At 39.4% G+C, this 14,141-nt stretch overlaps 2 protein-coding genes and 1 long non-coding RNA gene across 10 annotated transcripts; 1 reads left to right on the top strand and 2 right to left on the bottom strand.

Moving 5' to 3' along the window:
• Positions 1–5,661: 5,661 nt before the first annotated feature.
• LOC149269457 (uncharacterized) lies at positions 5,662–9,062 on the bottom strand. 7 transcript variants are annotated; one of them, XR_016269783.1, is made up of 8 exons: positions 8,931–9,062; positions 8,576–8,707; positions 7,806–8,517; positions 7,605–7,749; positions 7,268–7,538; positions 7,039–7,206; positions 6,745–6,979; positions 5,663–6,671 (listed from the first exon to the last, which is right to left on the bottom strand). It is a non-coding gene; the product is annotated as an uncharacterized LOC149269457 (long non-coding RNA). The 7 variants fall into 7 exon arrangements; XR_016269784.1 differs by having other exon boundaries at positions 6,749–6,979; positions 7,268–7,524; XR_016269780.1 differs by having other exon boundaries at positions 6,749–6,979; positions 8,576–8,759; positions 8,931–9,035.
• Positions 9,063–10,331: 1,269 nt separating this feature from the next.
• On the top strand, positions 10,332–11,621 carry LOC108620562 (uncharacterized). The gene is made up of 4 exons (XM_089467648.1): positions 10,332–10,540; positions 10,676–10,697; positions 10,773–11,376; positions 11,433–11,621. The coding sequence occupies exons 1-4, from the start codon at positions 10,499–10,501 to the stop codon at positions 11,572–11,574; spliced, it is 810 nt and encodes a 269-aa protein (XP_089323774.1). The 5' UTR covers positions 10,332–10,498; the 3' UTR covers positions 11,575–11,621.
• On the bottom strand, positions 11,526–13,819 carry LOC149269456 (uncharacterized). Of its 2 annotated transcripts, none has more exons than XM_089467650.1 (2): positions 13,253–13,819; positions 11,526–11,593 (listed from the first exon to the last, which is right to left on the bottom strand). In XM_089467650.1, exons 1-2 carry the CDS (start codon positions 13,774–13,776, stop codon positions 11,551–11,553), a joined length of 567 nt encoding a protein of 188 aa, XP_089323776.1. In that variant the 5' UTR covers positions 13,777–13,819; the 3' UTR covers positions 11,526–11,550. The 2 variants fall into 2 exon arrangements, with proteins under 2 accessions (XP_089323776.1, XP_089323775.1); XM_089467649.1 differs by lacking the exon at positions 11,526–11,593 and adding an exon at positions 11,624–13,164 and having other exon boundaries at positions 13,253–13,816.
• Positions 13,820–14,141: the final 322 nt, after the last annotated feature.

The raw sequence follows: 14,141 nt of genomic DNA, 5'->3' as shown, positions 1-14,141 counted from the left end.
CTAAATACACTACAACTTTGAGTAAATACACTAGCAAGACAAAGACAAAACAAACAAGTAAGAAAGCTCTAGTCGAGACTGCTCGACTACGAGATCCCCTGAACCCTTGGAGCAATAGATATTTCAATAACTTTTCGCGTCTTTCAGCTTACACAAGAAACACGCACACACACACGCACGTACGCACACACAGGCATACACACACGCATACAGACACACATACACACACAAACGCATACACACACACACATACACACACACATACACAAACACATACACACACATACACAAACATTTACATACATATACACACACAAGCATAAACACGCATGGGCGGCAGTGAGCGCTTACTGTGAGAACTTAATTGTTTAATAACTTTTTTTGTGGACGTACGATCTTCATGAAACTTTTAGATTATGCATGTATTTGCCAAAGCACAAGTCTCTAGTATTTGAAATACGCTTTTTACAAAAGTGAGGGTGAGGGGGTGAATTTAAGGGTGGGGGGTAAATTTTAACAAAAACCGAAATTGTATAAATTGCATATAAGCATACATTAAAAATTTGGAGACTCTAGCAATAAAGGTGTAGAAGATATAATTTTATAACTGGTTTTCGATAAGGGTTTTTATCGATAAAAAAAGATCGGGATGAGTTATCGAATTTTAATGATAAACTTGATATGCGCGCTGTAATTACGGACATTCTAAAAAAAATTTGAAGTCTCTAGCTCTTATATCTTCTGAAATCGACGCGTTCATACATACGGACAGACGGACAGACGGACAGACGGACAGACAGACGGACAGGGCCAAATCAACTCAGCTCGTCATCCTGATCAAGAATATATATACTTTGTGGGGTCTGCCACGCCTCCTTCTCCCTGTTACATACATTTCAACAAAACCATTATACCCTGATTTCCCATTGAAAATGGGTTCAGGGTATAAAAAAAGTTATGTAAAATAATTAAAAGAACCACCAAAGAACCATAAGAAATATATTAATATTGTAATCCTAGAATAAATGTTGAGTTATCGTTGAAATGAATTATATGAATAATATAGGAATGAAAAAAATTAATAAGAGTCGTTAATTATAAACGCGGGTTGATATAATCGGGTAGGCTAGCTAGTGTTATCATTTGATTTGGGGTTTTTTCTTTAGATGAAAACCATGGTCCCGCTTACCTACCTTGCAACCGAAAGAACAACGCTCTGGCGCACAATCAGAGGCTAGAAATTAGTAGATGCAGAGTACCGAGTGTTTGTTTCAATTTTCATAACGCAGTGAAATTGTTTACATAAATTTTTGGCGCCCAACGTGGGACATGGAAGTATGTAGCCTTATAGGCATAAAGCTTTCAGTGTCCCATCTTTTGTTCAAATAGTCAATACAGTCTGTTCTCCAATCGGAGAGAAAGAGTTGGCTGTTTGAAACACCCATTTTGGTGAAGGTTAAAAAACTCAGTGTCTAGATTCCTGAAATAGCTTGGACTTGCTTGGTCGGCCTTTCGCAACTGCGATGTATACAACTGATGTACGCAACTGATGAGTATAAAAAATTCTTAATAGGAACTACGGAGCTGAAAGATTCAAGCAGAATCTCAGACCGAGAAACCTGAATAAGATACATTCAACATTAACTTATAACACCATCTGTTTCACCATGTTCGCTCGTTTGTCTTCGTATGGTTGTTATTTCACTTAGATATTATTTTAATTGTGTTTTGTAAAATTATCAAATACGATTCCAGAATATTGTATATTGGGCTCATCTCGGATATCAATACTGATTGTTACTCTGGTAGTTGTTGCGAAACCAAATGAGATGAATCTGTGTGCAATATCAACTCATACCGGTCTGGCCAGTAGATGTTGTTGTGACAGAAGTTGCTAAGTGTTGAGAGGGTTGTCAGGAACTTGTGTATATGCTGCATTGGCGTATCCTTGCCAAACACCCACACTTTAGCCAACTTTTGAATAACAATATTCTATAATCAGCTTCAATAGCAATAGCCCATAATTAATTGTTTCCCCTTATTGTATAATAAATAATAGCAAGAAAACAACACAAAACCGAGCTTCCTTTCCCCAATTATATCAACTCAAACTTGTCACATTTATTCGCTAATCATAAAATATTTTTAGAAAAATGCCTACTTCAAGAAGTCCTCAAGAAATGCGCACAGTAGAGAAAACTGTTAGTTTGTGTAGTCTTTTTAATCAAGGGATGAGCACTGTTATTGTACCCCTTGCCACTCGTGTAATGTCGGCGCTCCGCATTGATTCGTGGCCCAGCTCAAGCCGTCTATTCCCACTCCTATGGCATACTCGCCAGGAAGCTCGTCTGACTAAAGCCGAAGAACAGCTGACATCATGCAAAGTGGAACCTACATTTTGATGGGTCATCTGAAGGACTAGGAGTAGAAGAGTTTATTTATCGTCTGAGAGTCCTTACTGACGAAACTCTCGAAAGTGATTTTATGGGGCTTTGCCAACACTTGCACATTCTTTTTTTTGGGAAAGTTAGAGATTGGTTCTGGAAGCATCATAAACAGGTAGATAGAATTTTATGGAATGATTTTTGTGCAGCACTTCGACAGCAATACAAAGATTATCGCTTAGAATTTATGAGTAAAGAGTTAGTGAGAGCTAGAAAGCAAAAAGTCGGTCAATCTTTTGTTGCTTTTCATGATTCTGTGGCAGCATTAATCGACAAATTTGGCCTCAAAATCGGCGAAGACGAATTATTAGAGATATTGCAAAATAACCTGTTGCTTAACAAATTACCTTAGAAGTCAATCAGACAATTTTTTTTCGACCAAAACCGGGTGCGGTTCGTCGTGAAATTAATGAAATCGGGAATACTGGTCCCGGAACTGATGTTGAAGAGAGACAGGTTCAGCAGCGTTAGAAATTGCAGTGATGCAAAAGGCATTCCAACTAGACATGCTGGGACCGTGAAGAAAAGGGACATGTCCGGGAAAATTGCATGCGGGATCGTAGAGTGTTTTGTTATGGTTGTGGCACACCACAGGTATACAAGCCACAATGTAAAATTTGTAATCGTAGGTTTGCGGAAAACCAGCAGAAGGGGGCATCCCCCAAAAATCGGGTGCCCACTTTCGCAGTTATGCGAAAGTATATAAGTTGCATTGGCGCTACTCTAGCGAAAAACGACTTTTCAAAGACTGCATGTTTCAAGTCGCTTAAATCTTTTGTCAAAACACCAGGTGGCGAAAATCAAGCCGTTATAGTTGTAAGTGTTGTTGTGCAATATAAGGCAATATCAAAACCAATGAAACTGTATATTATCCCCAACATTAAATAGAATCTAATTCTCGGTCATGACTTTTGGAACACATTTGCCCTTGCTCCAAATATTATCAGTGCTGTGGAAGCAGACACCGATGTTGTTGACGAAGATGTTGAAGGGAAATGTCCACTAACCAACCTTCAGATACAACAGCTCATTGCAGTTAAACAGCTGTTTCCCAATGCTGCAGAGAAGTTAGGTAGCACTTTACTGATTAAACATCACATTGACGTGGGAGAAGCAATGCCAGTAAAGCCACGCTTTTATCCTGTTAGTCCTGCAGTCGAGCAGTTGCTATATAACGAAATAGATCGAATGATTTGCCTTGGCGTGATAGAGCCCTCAACAAGTGCATGGAGATTAGTGGTCCCCCATGAGATTAGTGGTAAAACCAAACAAAGTTCGCCTCTGTTTAGATGCACGAAAGCTTAACGCGGTGGCCAAGAAGGACGCATATCCATTGACTAGTATGGATGGAATCTTTTCGAGATTGCCAAAAGCAACATTATCTCCAAACTTGATATAAAAGACGCCTATTGGCAAATAGAGCTGACAGCTGACTCAAAGCCACTGACAGCGCTCACAGTACCAGGAAGACCACTATATCAATTCAAGGTCATGCCATTTGGTCTGTGCAATGCGCCATCAACGATGTGTAGGCTAATAGATGAAATCATTCCGCCTGATTTACGGAATTGTGCCTTTGGATGTTTAGATGATTTATGCATTGTATCGGAAGATTTTAATTTAATTAATAACACATCTCCGTACTAGTAAGAATTGCAGAGCAATTTCGGAAAGCAAATGTCACTCTAAATATCGAAAAGAGCCATTTCGCAGTCACCAAAGTTAACTATCTTAGTTATGTAATTGACAAAAAACGCATATGCACAGACCCTGATCAAATCTCTTGGCCACCTCTGAAGAACTTAAAGTAAGTGAGAGGCTTTTTAGGTGTGTGTGGTTGGTATCGCCGTTTTATACAAAACTTTTCGGACTTAGCCTGTCCTACAACTGAGTTTTTATCTTCTAAAAAGAAGTTTAACTGGACTCCGGAAGCTCAAACTGCTATGGAAAACTGAAAGCTGTGTTAACCACGTCTCTAGTTTTGCAAAATCCAAAGTTTGACCAGAAATTCTTTTTGCATTGCGACGCTAGTGATTTTGGAATTGGTGCAGTGTTAGTACAACTTTCCGAAGATAATGAAGAAAAACCAGTAGCATTCATGTCTAAAAAACTCAGTCGATCTCAGCGTAACTATAGTGTTACAGAGCGTGAATGTTTAGCCGTTATTCTAGCTATCGAAAAGTTTCGCTGCCATTTAGAGCTGCAAGAGTTTGAAGTCATCACTGATCCCTCCAGTCTCTTGTGGTTGATGAGACAGCAGAACGATTCTAGACGTTTAGCTAGATGGATTTTTCGTTTGCAACAGTATAAGTTCACTACGTCGCATCGTAAGGGAAAGAATCACATTGTGTCCGATGCTTTTTTGCGATTGCACGATTGCAATGAGAATTGAGTCCCATCATAAATTTAGAATCAGAGGCATTTCAGTCCGACGAGTACAACCAATTGAAGTCTAATCTAGAGCAGATACTAATCTAGAGCAGATACAAATTGTGGATCATAAAATCTATATTCAAACTGAGCACTCGACCGGAGATGAAGTTCAGGATAAGTTTTTGTGGAAACTTTGGGTGCCCAAACCACTAAAGGCAAGGTATTAAAGCAAGCACATTAGTTCTGACTAATGGGTAGGTGATTTCTTTTCCCGCGTTGGCAAATACATATTATAGATATACGTGGTCGGGTACTCAAAGTATTACACATTCAAAAGATCATTCATTCAGTTTCGAAACTGAGTTTTAACAACTTCCAAGTACCGTATCAATTCAAAGTAAGTATCAATTCACTTCGAGTCGTTATAGACAAGCTTTACCTTAACTACGGCATGCATATACATACGTATATATGTAAGTATATCTAAATAAAATACTTATAATTAAGAGTTATTCCCTTTCTAGGCGAATATTATTGATTAGTTATTGTCTGGACTGGCATATTTGGATTGTTCAGTTTGTCCTTTACAAAAGTGAGCTTTTATATTGTTTAAGTACGCAAAGAGAGTGTACGACCATTCCTAACGAACGAATATAGAGAAATGCGAATAATAGATGGGCTCTATACTCTAATTACAATGGTCGTACATTAGAATTTTTAACAAAAGCCAGTGTTCTTTGGAGCTACAATCAGTTCAGTATATACGTTGTAACTTAAATAGATATGTATTTAGTGTTAGACACAATGTATTTATCGTATAAATATTATACTATATATGAAAACAGGTAAAAATGTTGAGTCTTGTATACATATAAAATTAATAAATAAATGGTGTTCAATTGGCCTCGCTCCATAAATGTGTGTAGCTGACGAGCTCAACAGTAAGACTTAATAATCCAGAGCTTCATCTTTAGCCTTTTCTAATCTAAATTGCTTGTTACTAAACTTCTCTTTAAATTATAATATATTCATATATCTAGTTGCAATATCTATTAGCTTAAAATTCCAGTTTTGTGATTGTTTGATCTAAGGACTTTAATACTTTTTAACTATAAAGCAGAAGAAGTTTATATTCCAAATAGAATATTTGTATGAACATTAATCAATTTTGACACTGTTATTTGTCTTAAAACTAGTAGACTAAATAAAACGTGCTGGGCGGCTAACCACATGTTCTATATAGATTAACGAATCGGAAAATAAAAAATTTTGATAATTTTTATATTTTAAGTCGTTTTCTAGGCAGTTGTTGATCACGCAATCCCTTGACCACACATACTTTCGCCGTAAAATACTTATTTAAATGGTATTAATAAGTATTCTGTGTTTTTAATTATTTAATTCATTTACAGTTTTATTATACTTATTATAACTAGACTTATAAGTACATCTGAAAATGAATCTATTTACTTTCCTTATTGTGAAATACATTCTACTTCTAATAATTGCTTAACTTTGATATTAATATTAACATGACTTGCCTATTCAATATGTTTTCTAAATAATTTTCTGTGATAAGCAAGCTATCACCATTTAAATTACGGAAAATTAATTCTAAACTCTTATTACAATTCATAATTTCCTGTGATGGTTTGCAAAGCCCTCCTTCACTGACTTGGTCGACCCAGGTCGACCCAGGTCGACCCAGGTCATCATTCTGCTCTGACATCTTTAGGCGGTGACAAATATATCCAGCCATATTTTCCAAGGCATCGTATTCAAATTCTGGTAGATCTTCCTCGTCATCTGTAGGCGCTGGCTTCGTTGCACATCTAAAATGTGAAAGTATAAGTTCTGTAAAGAAAAAAGAATTTTATCAGAAATTTTAGTACAAGTATTTTAATATTAATAGCTGTCATAGAAGGACTTGCTGATTCTAAGTGCGGTGTGTCGTCTGGCGGCACATTTGCATTGTTGGAGAGCACGCCAAAATTTCGACCCAACAAATATGACCGAAGTCTATATTTAAATTCCTGGCGATCGGGATGGTCCACCTCTGGCTCTTATAATACCAAAGAAGCTCTCTAATACATCTTGGTTGAGGCGGTATGTCAATAAGAATGTTATTTTATCATTTAAGTCGTTGTTAGTTTTAAGGATACCTATAATATAAAATCGGGTCTATTCTTGTCAGTATAAAGAAATACTTCATTGCACAAACCTTATTGAAATTGCAAAATTGCTGAATTTCTGCCAACTCGCATGTTCAATATAAGGCAGCTCATTCCAAAATATTATTTTGGGTCTCAAGTGCAAGGCCGTAAGCGTGCATTCGCTCCCTGCTGCTCTTGGCACTCGAACGTTGAGAACATCGAACCAGTCATTCCGTCTAGAAAGAAAAGAGATTTAAAAAAAAAAGGTTTTTCCACAAATATATTATTCTAACTTACTGTTTTAAAAAGTTCATAGCACTCAGCCCAATTATGACCAGTTAAGTACCCAAGGCTTGCTGCCCTTTGAATAGCTGCAGCGACTGTATTTGAAATGAGCTTTGTTGCCATCTTAACCTTTTGCCTTTCTGATCTTGCAGCAGTTAAACTTTTGTGGTTTATTTGATGGGCTATGGACAAGTCACCCACAGTAATATTTAAAGGCTCCGATATGATAGCTGCATTAACGGATTTACCATTAATTATAAATCCGGAATCTATAAAATGATTTCTAATCAATTTTATTAGATGCGGCACATCGACAAAGACGTAAACTCTTCTTCCATCAATTTCTTACCATGGCTGCGTATAAGTCACTTGTAGAGACGATAAGAGTAACTGGTTTGTCCCACCCAAGCCACTATGGTGTATCCCATATTTTGAGTGGTTTTTAAAATTTCTTTAATTTTCTAGTCCGTCATTGGTCCAGTTTGCTATTAAACCTGAAAAAATGTTTTGATTAAATTTCATAAAATATGTTATTGTTGTCCAGTCTTACCTCGCAGCATTGCAACTAGCACATAGTTAGAGGGCGGCAATGTAGAGTCTGCAGATTTATCGTATGCATAAACACTGCGCACTTTCATTTCATCGAAACTCAAAACGCATAACCTTTGAGTTTCGGACATATGGGTAGTTGCACTTAAAATTCTTACAACTGGCGTTAAAATTCCGGGGCATAAATATATAAATTTTTTGAGCCCAATGCTGCAAAGTTCTTAATGCAGGAAGTGAAAGATTATTCCTGCGGAGCAGTCTGTATCCCTTTGGACTGGGTGAATAAAATGTTATTGACCTGGCAATGTCGTCAGTATTCCAATTTTGCCTTCGGTCTTTATTTTGCAATTTTGTTATTTGCGCTTCTATGAATGTTATTTTCAGGCTGTTTTCCATATTTTTGGAGTCGTTTTTAAATTCAAACTCCTTTTTACGCAACTCTATCATGTGCCCTTATCACGTAACGCAGTTTGCAGCTTCTGATTTGCTGATTGCAATGCTCTTATTTGGCTTTAAAAGAGCTTTATGCGTTCCTTCGTCTTCAATAACCTCAGGCTCACATAAATTTTCTTTATAAGCTAGAATTTCTTTAACTAGTTTCCGCCTCTTACGATCTGCCGAGCGCTGTGTATGGTGACTTATATTAGCGCAGTCAGGGTCGGCTTTAATTGTAGGCACGGCGCCTGGCTTGAGGAGCAGCTTTCTTGAGGGGCCTACAAAATTAATTTGTAGTTATATTATTATTAAATTAACTCTTATAGATTTACTTACCAAGTCCACATTGAACTTTGCCTATCAAGCATTTTGATTCAAAATGTGCCTCGCACACTTTCCAATTTGGGCAGTTATTTTGTCTTGGCCACTTTCCACAGAGCTCCAGGCATTCCCTCTTCAGCTTAATATCTAAAGGAAACGAAAAAAAAAAAAAAATTTACTCCCATAATGGTTCTTACAACTTAGCACCGAACCATTTTTGGTTTTTGATTATAATTATTTATTAATTGTAAACAACAAAATCTCAGATTATGCTTTAATTTGGCACGCACTCAATTAAAGCATAATCTGAAAATGTGACGTCATAAGAGAGTTAGTTAACATTAAAAGTAACGGGACTGCTATCTCGAACCTAAAAGTAGGGAGCCGAGCGAATCCAAAGCTGTCTGGATTGTTAAAGCCTCAGAAAAAGCGTGCAAAAAGCTTTCCACTAGTTGTCTAGTCTATGTGTTCTCTGGTTAGTGCTACTAGTGCTGCAAAAATATCGGATCGGAATCGTTATAATCGATATTTTCGAATTTTGGCAAAAGATCGATATGGTTTTCTTAGTATCGATATATCGAAAAAATGGTTATTCTTGGCGTTGGTTTTAACTGTGTAAGAAGCGCATTTATTTAATTTTGCTAAATTGTATACAAATTGATTGATTTAATTTAATTGCAATAGAAAGAAAAAAAATTGATCAGTTTTTGGGAAGAAAACGTAAGTACAATTGATATATCCTATTGGAAAAGCTTGGAATCATAGCTTGTGTGTTTTAGGCGCGGCGAGGGTGGACTCCGATGAAGAAAATAAGACCGTGGGAGCCCCAAAAAATCCGAAGTGTGGAAATATTTTGAAAAAGGAAAGAATGGTTGTGCGGTGTGCAGAAATTGCTTTAAGGTCTGCAAAACAAATGGAAATACCACAAGCCTTAAAAATCACTTAACACGCATGCATCCATCGCTGCAAGAGAGTGAATTGGCACCCAAGTCCGGTAGCATTTTGCACTTCGTAAATAAAAAATATGAGGCAAAGATGGAATGATTGCTAATTCCAGAAGGGCGTCATTAAAGCCGGAAACAGTAAACAAACTATTTTTTTTAAATAAAAACCAATGGGTTTTGTCTTAATTTCTTTTCTTTTTCAAACTGCCATGGAGGCAATTGTTTTTGTTATTATTATAATATAATTTTAAGGAGCATAGTGAATTTGAGCTTTAATGAATTGCTGTTTTAGGTTTAAGTTAATGAAAAATAATTTGTTATACGACTTTGTTCGGTTGAATAAATTTGTTTTTGTTTGATGCTGTTGCTTTTATTTTAATCTTGAAATGGTTGCCATTTTATCCATTAAGAAGTCATAATTAATATAAATATTATAATAGGTTCTAAGCAAGAAAATTAACATTTAAAAGAAGTGTTCGATATATCGTTTTTATCGATCTTTTTCTCTGAAAATATCGTGAATATCGATATTACGGAATATCGATTTTTTTGCAGCACTAAGTGCTACAATCAAATGTCACAAAGCAGTAACAAATATATCGATTGTGCAAAAAAGCCATCGATCTATCGGGATATTTAATATCCATCGATAGATCGGTATAAGCCAGCGATAGATTTGCAGCCCTAATGTCTAAATTCGAAATTCATTTAGTTTGGTATTTTAAAATTACTGTACGGCATTTTTACATAATTTGGATGCGGTCACACTGATTTGAGGATGTTGTGGATCTTATTATTTCTTGCACAGCAGTGCTGATAAAAGAGCGCGCACTTTAAATTTTGGTCAGATATTAAGAATGACAATTAAACAAAAACGAACTATTTGAATACCGAAATAAAGTTGTCTGTTATGATTAATACATTTTTCTAAGCAAAAGTGTTTAGAATATATAGATTAAATCTCATAGGCAATTGGCAATTGCAACACGCAAAAATGTCATTCTATTCAAGTTGGCAGCTCCGATTTATGCAGCGGGTATTTCAAGATTGAATAAACTATTATTTTATTACTATTATTATTGCATTGATTATATCTGATTAGAATAAAGCAGATATGTTTTTGTATTGTATTTACTATTAATTATGCGTAAATTATGGAAAATTATTCAAGTGTTATGAGTCGCGCTGCCAAGGTGAAGAATTTATAACCCAATTCATCTGCTAATTATGTACGCAAATATTGATTTTATTTGTATCATTCATCATAGCGGCATTCGAAATTCTGATCGTTTCGGAGCTGTCGACGATGATTTTTCCAGCGCTTTGTGCACTCCACACACAACTGTCTTTGCAGTTCGCAATGCATTTTACAATCTGCCTGCTGTCGCTCTTTGGCCTCTTGCCAGTTCTGCACTGCTCCTACGATGTGATAGCGCCTGCCCAGAACTTAACGGCTTACTTGCTCGCGCGTCAGAAGCGCCATCAGCTGATATACCTGAGCGGAAGCTCCATTCGCCTATTGCTTGGCCCCGTGATTGGCGTCCAGCTGGATGATCCGGTTAAATGGCGCAGCTTTGTCGAGTTCATGGCGGTGCACTTGGGAGGCTACAATTTGCCTTCGGCACCCCTCTATCCATGGGACAAATGGGATGCCGTGTTTTCCCGATCTCTCAAGGAAAAGATACGGCAGCTGGACGCATCGCACGAGGATGACACACGCCTCTTTGCCTACGCCGCCCTGGAGCACTACATGGACAACGCGAGCAGCGTCCCGGGTCGTGGTCGTCAGTGCCTGCTCCGTGCCATGTGCGAGAATGCGCAAGTGCATCACCATGTGGGCATCATAGCCGAGCTCCTGAATTTGTTGCTAACGTAAGTCGTGTAGATCGAAGATCTCAATTGCCTAAGGCTTCATTTCCCCATTGCAGACCCGGCAAGGCGCGACTCGATCAGCACTACAAGGAGGCCCACGCCGCAGGCCTGGCCGGCGTCGACTGTCTGCACCAGTTCCACGGTTGTCCCAGAGGCGCCAGCTTCTTGGATGAGCTAACGGTGGATGTGAATTATTGAGTTTCTGTTATGGTCTAATCTGAAATAAACTTGAATTAAAGAGCAAACTATGCAACACAATTTGGAATGCGTTTCACAGTTTCTTTGCTACTGTAAGCGGACTTCGCTGCCACGCCCCTCAAATGCTGGCCCTCCCCCCGATCAGGTTGCGGCTGCGGCTTGCTGAGAGCTAAATGCTGTGCAGCGAGCGTGTGACCGCCATTTGTCAACAATGGCTTCAATTAAATGGAAATGCAGCAGCAACAACAACTACATCGAGTGCAACTACGACAGCTGAAAGACAGACAATAAATGCGTCTTAAGTGCCACATTAGGCTTGCCAGGTGGCTAACGCGCTGACAACAACAGCGACAACATCGCCCGGGTGCAACGGGTGCTCCACTCCAGCGCAGCTCCCACAACTGCCTCTGCATAGGCAGCAGCCTCCAGCTGCAGTTGGGGCACCCTGTACGACTATCGCTCGTCGTTTTGTATGCACAGCTAATTCAAATGCGATTATGACAACGCGAACAACGCTGCTGCTCGGTGGGGCGGCTGCTCGGTGGGTGGACAGTGTTGACAGGGAGTTAAGCACAGATATATATAGAAGGAGAGAGGGAGAAAGAGAGACAGAGAGAGCAGCAGCAGTTGTGCAACTTTGCGGTATTTGAACTTCTGATGTCGCATAGGAATAGGTAACAATCCAGCGGCAGAGACGTTTATGCGGACAGCGAATTCGTGAAATGGAAAACTGAAATGAAAATTCAAAGAACAATTTGACGAATGTTTAAGTTTAAGTTTAAGGTTTAAGGTATCCGAATCAAAATATTTAAATACATATGCATGTATATTAAATGAAGTGGGAGGTAAAAGCTCGCCAATAATAATTCCGATTTCCATTTTGATCATCCACTGTGGGTAAACAAAGTTAAATTGTAATATTTGAAGTCAATAGTTGAATCGCATATTCAAGTTCTCCTAGTTTGGTTTGAATTTTGATCTTATCGAGCTCTGTTGGCAGACAGAGGTAAAATTATTTTAAAATTCGCCCTCGCGTCTGTGTGTCTAATGTTAATTAAACTAATCAGGTTTGCTTCTGTGTCCAGAAATGGACAAAATATATGAGATTCTGTAGAGTAGTAACTAAAAGTTTTTACCATAATACCGAAATACCGCTAATTTCATTTGAGGAACCTTCGTGTAAACTGTTATGTTTGTTTAGCCTTTGTGTGCTATAGGTTTGCTTGTGCAGCCGCCCCTATTGCCGTTTCCTGCCGCATTCCGCATGCCGCATGCCACATACCACATGCCACATCCCACTGCGAGCGCCTTTGACAGAGAGTCGCAAATTATGCAACAGTCGCAACAACAAGAAGCAGTAGACATGCATTTTGATTTGTGCCAAAACTTTATTGTTGTCCAATCCAATGCATCAATCGATCCGTAGCGAAAATCCAATTAATCAAATTTCAGCTGCGCTCCGCAACCAACATCTCGTCCAGAAAGTTGAGGCCACGTGGACAGGCCTCAAATACGGCCAGGCAATTAGCACCCGCCTGTCCAGCCGCAAAGGCATCGTGATAGCAGTTATCTATATCGGCTTTGCCCGGACTGCACGGATAGGAGAGAGGTGATGGAGGTAGGGCGGGGTAAATGGTGCCAGAAGGAAAGGTTGGAACAGTTCGAATTGTTTGCTCACCTCAGCACAATGTTCAGTATTTCGGAGAAGATGCCAACGTGATGATGCACCTGGGCATTCTCGCATATGGAGCGCAACAGGCATTGCCTGCCCGCAACCATGTCGTTGTTCCGCCTGCCCATGTACTCCTCTAGGGCCGTGTACACCAGCTGTCGTGCGTCGTCCGCGTATCGAAGAGCTCCGCTGGCCGTGTGCCTCTCGATGTTGCGCCTCATTTGCTGCAGAGATCGGGCAAAGGTGGTCTCCCACTTGTCCCAGGGCCAAATCGGACTCGTGGGCATGTTGTAGGTGCCGCCCTGCAGGGAGAACGAAAGGACCGCCGAGCGGAATTTCACGGGATCGCCCAAAGGAATCGGCATCGAGGCCCCTATGCTGAACTTGATGGAGCCGCTTCTCTGAAAGATAAGTCCGCGCCGCTGCCGATGGGCCAGGAACTCGGTCAGATTGGCCGACGCGCTGGCACTGTAAATGCAGCCGAGGGCCAGTAATGTGAAGCCAATGAATCTCTTGCCCGTTCCAGACATATCCGCAGCACGCCTCGAATCTAACTAACGACCGCCGCGCCTAATCAGCAGCGCCTCAAGTGAGTCGTCAACGATGATGACAAGTGGACAAGATGACAAGAGGAACAAACATTTGCCCAGCCAATTAGCATTGGAATTGTGCTGGAAATTGAAGCCCCGAAATTAGTTTGGGCTTCTATTTGCGCACGTGAGCTAAGAATTTACATTCGACCGCCCGAAGGGGTATCTGTGGCACGCTTGATAGCCTGGCCAAGATGAGCTGGCCAGACGCTCGTTGATCTGGACTGGAGACCACTTAAAAGACCATTAGGAAAACACACAATGAAAAACGAAAAATCTTTTGCAAATTATTTATCCAAATAAAC

Source organism: Drosophila arizonae, chromosome 4, assembly GCF_054131065.1.
Source record: "Drosophila arizonae isolate 15081-1271.41 chromosome 4, UAZ_ARI_1.0, whole genome shotgun sequence".
NCBI lineage: Eukaryota > Metazoa > Arthropoda > Insecta > Diptera > Drosophilidae > Drosophila > Drosophila arizonae.
Note: the sequence above shows the minus strand (reverse complement) of the source record. Positions and strands in the feature narration are given on the sequence as shown.